This window comes from Tripterygium wilfordii, chromosome 2, assembly GCF_013401445.1.
Source record: "Tripterygium wilfordii isolate XIE 37 chromosome 2, ASM1340144v1, whole genome shotgun sequence".
NCBI lineage: Eukaryota > Viridiplantae > Streptophyta > Magnoliopsida > Celastrales > Celastraceae > Tripterygium > Tripterygium wilfordii.
In genome coordinates, this window is record NC_052233.1 from 2,840,896 (window position 1) to 2,847,190 (window position 6,295).

Genomic DNA, 6,295 nt, shown 5'->3' on the forward strand with positions numbered 1-6,295 from the left:
GACAAAATCCACACGAGTTTCCTCAGGCAAAGGACATCGGGGAGGTTTAGATCAAGTATTGGATGTCACAAGTCTCCGCTCGTTTAGGTTTGGTTTGCGGTGGGGTATGATAATCCAGTACCTAGAAAAATATATTGTCAAAGGTAAGTTGACCAAAGTTGGGGTGTATTTATAAATTAATGGAGTGCAAATAAAGCTCACTTTTTCGAGCCTACGTGCATCTTATTGATTCTTGTCTGGTTTATCCAGAGTGTTTTTGAGCATCCCCTAAAACCGATTTTCTTAATTTAATTACATAAAAATTAATTTACGATCTAAATTAAATTTCCAAGACAAATTTATTTTCCAAAATATTAGTTATAAGGAATCTTTATATCTTTACAAAAAATAGTTTTATTTTAGGATTATCATTGGTAAAAATTAAAACCCATAAAATTATATCTATTTATAATACAATATCTATCCTTGTTAAATACCCAATGCCGAAGTGATATGGAGAGTCTTGCTGATCTTTCTAAACAGGACAAGACTCTATTTTTGGGCTATCGTGACTCCTGAAATGTTATTCTTTACCATCAAATCCTATGACGAGGAGTAACATTTCTATCTGATGTTCGAATGACGCCATCTGAACTATGGATGCACTCCAATCATCCCGTATTTCTGGTGGAAAATTCTCCTTATGGGCCCTGCCAACCATTCCCATTCATTCCGTAACTTGGATATATAGCGCACCACTCCAGAACACAACATTTCCCCTCACTAGGCAACAATTGATTATCTTTCAAAGAATCTCCATGTGCATCTTGAATCATCCCCATCCAACTCCCCACAACGTAGGCCCTATCAGTACTATCTACCATGTTGATGTTGGTAAGTGATGCTAATAATACCAATGCCAAACCACATGCATGTGCCTATATATATGAATGATGAAATGGAAAAAAGGAGAACAAAACACAAATAAACAAATGTGGTTAGTAACAGTCATTAAGTATAGTGAAATTGAATTGTATATAAGAATTTCGGCAACATAACGGCGTAACAATAAATAAATAAATAAAATGTGACAAAAATAACACAGATAGAGTAACAGTAAGAGTAAGAGATATCCTCTCAGTTTCCTAGCACTAAACTGTATGGCCATGGTTCTATCTATCTCGTGCGTCCTAGCAAGGTGCCATCGTAGTCGCATAAGGAAACGGGGTTCCTCCCTCAATTCATTGGGGAAGTTTAACCAATGAGAATATACCTAGTATATGTATAGGAACAAAATCCCATGAAAGTAATAGTCTATCTCTCCTATCCGACGTGAAGTATGAGTGGGGCCTATGTGTGTGTAGTGCACAATGTGTGCAAGAGGTTTTATCAACCAAACCCCTATCGTACTCATGCCCGAGCCTGTATGCAAAAACATCCATAAAATGCTTCAAAATGAACAAACCATTAAATCCCACAAATAAAAAAATACAAATAAGACTAAAACATATATACAAGTATGAAATTAAAACATTTATACAAATAAAGGGCCAAAACTTATATACAAAAATAAAATGAGACCTATAAAAATGAAAATGAAAAAAAAAAAAAAGAGGATAAATTAGCCCTTGTTCGAGCAAAACGTGGTTTGACCCTCAAATGTCCCCAGTGAAGTCGCCAGTTGTCGCAACCAAAATCATGACGCAGACGGACTTACTAAAAAACAGGAAGTCGTCACAAAATATTTTGGAGGTGCAATTGACCACCTTTTAAAATACTAGTCTATGGTCAAAAAATTGGGTTGAGGGTCGATTGAGCGTAGGGTATTAGCACCTTACAACATTCGCTCACGCGATTATCAACACTTAAACAAGCGCTAATGTAATTTTTTTGAAATGAATTAATTTTTGGAAAATTTTGAAAGCTCCTCCTATACGGATATAAAATACCATGAAGAAGAAGCTTACAAAACTTTCATAAAAAGGTATTTTTGAAATTTTATTTTTAGAAACTCTTCCAGCACGGGTACATAATATCACGAAGAATCTTACAAACTTTAGTAGAAAGGTATTTTTGAAAATTTACTTAATTTATGTCTCACTTTCAAATTTGATGATAACCATTTCGATTAAAATCATTTTTCTCGAGTGGGTGCTAAGAACCATTTTTTAGTTTTGGGATGCCAACTATCACAATTTTAGAAATTGAAACAAATACATATTTAATCAAATATTGGCCCAAGAGAGAAAACAAGTCAGGGAAAATTAAATATTGGCCAAAAAAAATATTAGCTCAAAGACCAAATATTGGCCCAAAAAAAAATAAAGCCCAAAAACAAATGTTGGCTCAAAACCAAATATTGGCCAAAAAAAGAACAAATCCCAAAAATAAATGTTTGGCTCAAAGACCAAATATTGGCTCACAAAAGAGAACAAAGCCCAAAAATAAATTTTGCCTCAAAGACCAAATATTGCCCCAAAAAGAGAACAAAGCCCACAAACAAATTTTTGGCTCAAAGACCAAATATTGGCCCAAAAAGAGAAAAAAGTCCAAAAATAAATATTGGCTTTAACACCAAACATTGGCCCAAAAAGAGAGCAAAGCCCAAAAACAAATGTTGGCTTAAAAACAAAATATTGGCACAAAAAAGAGAACGAAGCCCCAAAACCAAATATTTGGCTCAAGGGTAATTTTATCTACACATCATTAAAATACTAACTTTACACCATTTTTTAAATATTTATATTTTACATAAATATCCTTGTTTAAAATGACATATTCACCCTTAACTAAAAATCAAAAATAAATCTATATATACGTATTAAATTAGAAAGTACTAAACTTACACCAAAATTCTAATTTCATTCAAACTCAATTACTGCAAAACAAAGTTTATCTCATCCACTCTAATATAGATAGAGGAGAACAATCCAACATGAAACATTTTCAAAAAGAAGAAAACTTGCCCCAAAATATGGATCTTTGATACGTAAATCAATATCGTTTAGTGATATGTTGAGAGTAATCTTTCATCAAGTCCATGGGAGTCACCTTGTGCCCAGGAATTCATTGATGATCCATTACTAGCGGGATTTTGTGTGTGTTGGGCATCACTAATTGGATTGATTTGTTTTGTGTTCACCGAGCACAATTCTTGGAAGCGCCTTCTATGTCAGGTGCTGGTGCTTCTACTGCTTCTCACTCCCTTGACCTTCGCTTTCACCAAGATACACAATCTCAGCAATCACCGCTCCAATCGAGATGAGATTAAGGAGACTTGTTTGATTAAATCCTCAGTTTGACAAATAACTAGATCCAACAATAGTACCAAGAGTAGTCATCTTTCTTATATGCAGTCCGATTGTTGCAAACCACCCATTGATTGTGGATTTCTCTACAAGAATGATACATTCTGGATCAGAAATTCAAATTCAGGTCCGGTGATGAATGATATAATTAGTAACTGCAACAAATGGAGCAATGACCAGACCAAGCGGTGCTATGATGATATCAAGGAGGATTGGATTCTTCTCGCCGTAGCTCTTGGATTTCTCCTCCTCATATGGTCGTCGTCATGCTTTATGATAATATAAGTCCTCTAAATTATTTGAAATCTAATTATTTTACATTCATACCATAACCTAACCCAGAATAACAGTGGTTTGATGGAAAAATATTAACAGTGAGAGGGGAAGGAGAATTGTGGGTGGAGGTGGATTATGTGTAAACTTAACAGTATTCTTCTTAATATTATAGAAATCAAGGATATTTTGGTATATTCATCAAATTTTTTTTGTGTAAACTTATAAATTTTTGATGTAAACTTATAATGTTTTAAAAATGGTGTAGAATTAGTACTTTAATAGTGTGTAGATAAAATTTATCTTGGCTCTGTAGAAAATCCCACTATGGCACAACCCAGAGCCAGCCTCCCCACCATCTCGGCCCATTGGGCCGTGGCAGTTCCCAGCCCACCTTCCTGGAAAAGGCTGGACAATAGGTTGAAGACTTGGGCAAGCTTATAAACTAGACACCAAGTCCCTCAACAATCGATGTGGGATTTTTATCCCTTTAACACCTTTTAACACTCCCCCGCACTCGTGGACTGGGTATCAAAGCCCAAGGCCCAACGAGTGGACTTTTTCATCGGGGACGAGCACACCCGCTCCGATACCATGTAGAAAATCCCACTATGGCACAACCCAGAGCCAGCCTCCCCACCATCTCGGCCCATTGGGCCGTGGCAGTTCCCAGCTCACCTTCCTGGAAAAGGCTGGACAATAGGTTGAAGACTTGGGCAAGCTTATAAACTAGACACCAAGTCCCTCAACAATCGATGTGGGATTTTTATTCCTTTAACACCTTTTAACAGGTGGCAGAGGTGAAAGGAAGAAGGAAAAGAGAAAAGAGAAAAGAGAGAGAAAGAGAGAAGAAATGAGAGAGAGAGGAAAAAAAAAGAGAGGAGAGGCGGCAGTAGAGAAAAGAAAGAGAGAAAGAAGGAAAGGGTGGAGAAAGGTAGAAATTTTTTGGCTAGATTTTCTTTACTTTTCTTTCCTCTCCCCCTTTGCATTTGTTAACCATAGATATAGTTCCCTCTTTCATCTCTGTTTGGGCATTCTCTGGTAGAAAAAAAGGGGTTTCCTCTTTCATGGGATTCTATCCCTGCATAAGAGGAAGCTCGGTCCCCCTTTTTGTCGAACGGGTGGCCGAATGGGTCTCAACCCTCTTGAGTTTCTTCCATTCAAATGGAGATAGCTGCTTCGGTGTTTTAGTACACTACTTGGGTTGACCAATTTTTTCAAAGACTCTATTTTGTTTAGACATTCACTGTTGATTTTTGTTCGAATTTTGTTGGATGTTTCTTCATTCCTCTCTACTGAATGATTGTCTTCAAATGGATATCTCATCTTTGTGAGATTTTGTCTCCGCATGGAAGAGATTTCCCTACCATTTCCTTGCAAAGGAACTTGTTTTTGTTCTTGGAATTTTGTTATTACATACTGTTTAGGCCACTGTTGGGGAAGAAGAAAGGTTTTGGGTTTTTGATATAACACGAAGAAATTTGTTTTTATGGTTTGTTTTTGTTATTTTATGTTTTATGCTTTTTTTTTTTAAGCTTTGTCCTCTTTTTTGGGTCAGTATTTGGTTTTTAAGCCAACATTTGTTTTTGGGCTTTATTCTCGTTTTAGGTCAATATTTGGTATTTGAGCCACTTAATTTTAGGAGAATGAATATAGTAATATTATTCTTCTCTCAATCGGAGGTATATATAATATGTACATATCTCTTAAAACAAGAAAAAGATTATTTTTCTTCCCTCAATCTTTGACTTTACTTCCCTCAATTACATATATCAAGGAAAGTAAATCTTTGACTTTACTTCCCTCAATTACATATATCAAGGAAAGTAAATCTTGGGTAAATCTTTGACTCAAAGAATAAACAATATTCTAAAGAATACTCTACAAATATTCACTCGATTCAACACTCCCCCTCAAGGTGGTGCATAGACATCGTACATGCCCAGCTTGACAAGTGAATCGGCAAACACTGAATTTGGCACTGCCTTGGTTAACACATCAGCCAACTGATCTTCAGTCTTCATATACGGAACTTCAACTATTTTTCTTTCTAGCTTTTCATACACGAAATTCCTATCAATTTCCACATGTTTAGTCCGATCATGTTGCACTGGGTTCTCAGCAATTTTAATTGCTGACTGATTATCACAATACAATTTCATTGGTCTTTTAATGGACAAACTAAGCTCCCCCATAAGCCGTTTGAGCCATAACAACTCACAAATACCTTTCACCATTGCTCTGTATTCGGCTTCTGCACTAGACAATTAGACAACTTTTTGCCTTTTACTTCTCCAAGTAACCAGATTTCCTCCAACAAAAGTTAAATACCCGGTGGTTGATCTTCTTCGGTCTCCTTTACCTGCCCAATCTGAGTCGGTATAGCCCCATACGTCTGCATGCCCATTCTTAGAAAAGAGTAAGCCTTTTCCCGGCGCAGATTTTAAATATCTCAGAATTCTAATAACTGCATCCATATGTTGTTTACCAGGATTGTGCATAAATCTACTCACAACACTGACCGCATATGCAATATCTGGCCTCGTATGAGACAAATAGATTAAACGCCCAACTAACCTTTGATATCGTAATTTGTCTATTGAAGTTTGATTCCAAGACTCTTCCAATCCATGATTTTGTTCCATAGGAGATCCAATTGGCTGACATCCAAGCATACCCGTTTCTGTTAATAAGTCAAGCACATACTTTCGTTGGGACAAAAATATGCCTTGCTT

The 6,295-nt window shown here is 36.3% G+C and overlaps 1 protein-coding gene across 1 annotated transcript; it reads left to right on the top strand.

Annotated features, from left to right (window-relative positions):
• Nucleotides 1-1,638: 1,638 nt before the first annotated feature.
• Nucleotides 1,639-3,572, top strand: LOC120009493 (protein TORNADO 2-like). The gene is made up of 3 exons (XM_038860115.1): nt 1,639-1,731; nt 1,988-2,046; nt 3,293-3,572. The coding sequence occupies exons 1-3, from the start codon at nt 1,639-1,641 to the stop codon at nt 3,570-3,572; spliced, it is 432 nt and encodes a 143-aa protein (XP_038716043.1).
• Nucleotides 3,573-6,295: the final 2,723 nt, after the last annotated feature.

Excerpts from the sequence above, each read along its gene's own strand:
- LOC120009493 (XM_038860115.1), top strand. The coding sequence starts at position 1,639 with ATGTCCCCAGTGAAGTCGCCAGTTGTCGCAACCAAAATCATGACGCAG. Across the intron at positions 1,732-1,987 it reads CGTCACAAAATATTTTGGAG|AAACTCTTCCAGCACGGGTA; the intron begins GTGCAATTGACC and ends TTTTATTTTTAG. Across the intron at positions 2,047-3,292 it reads TTACAAACTTTAGTAGAAAG|ATCCAACAATAGTACCAAGA; the intron begins GTATTTTTGAAA and ends ACAAATAACTAG.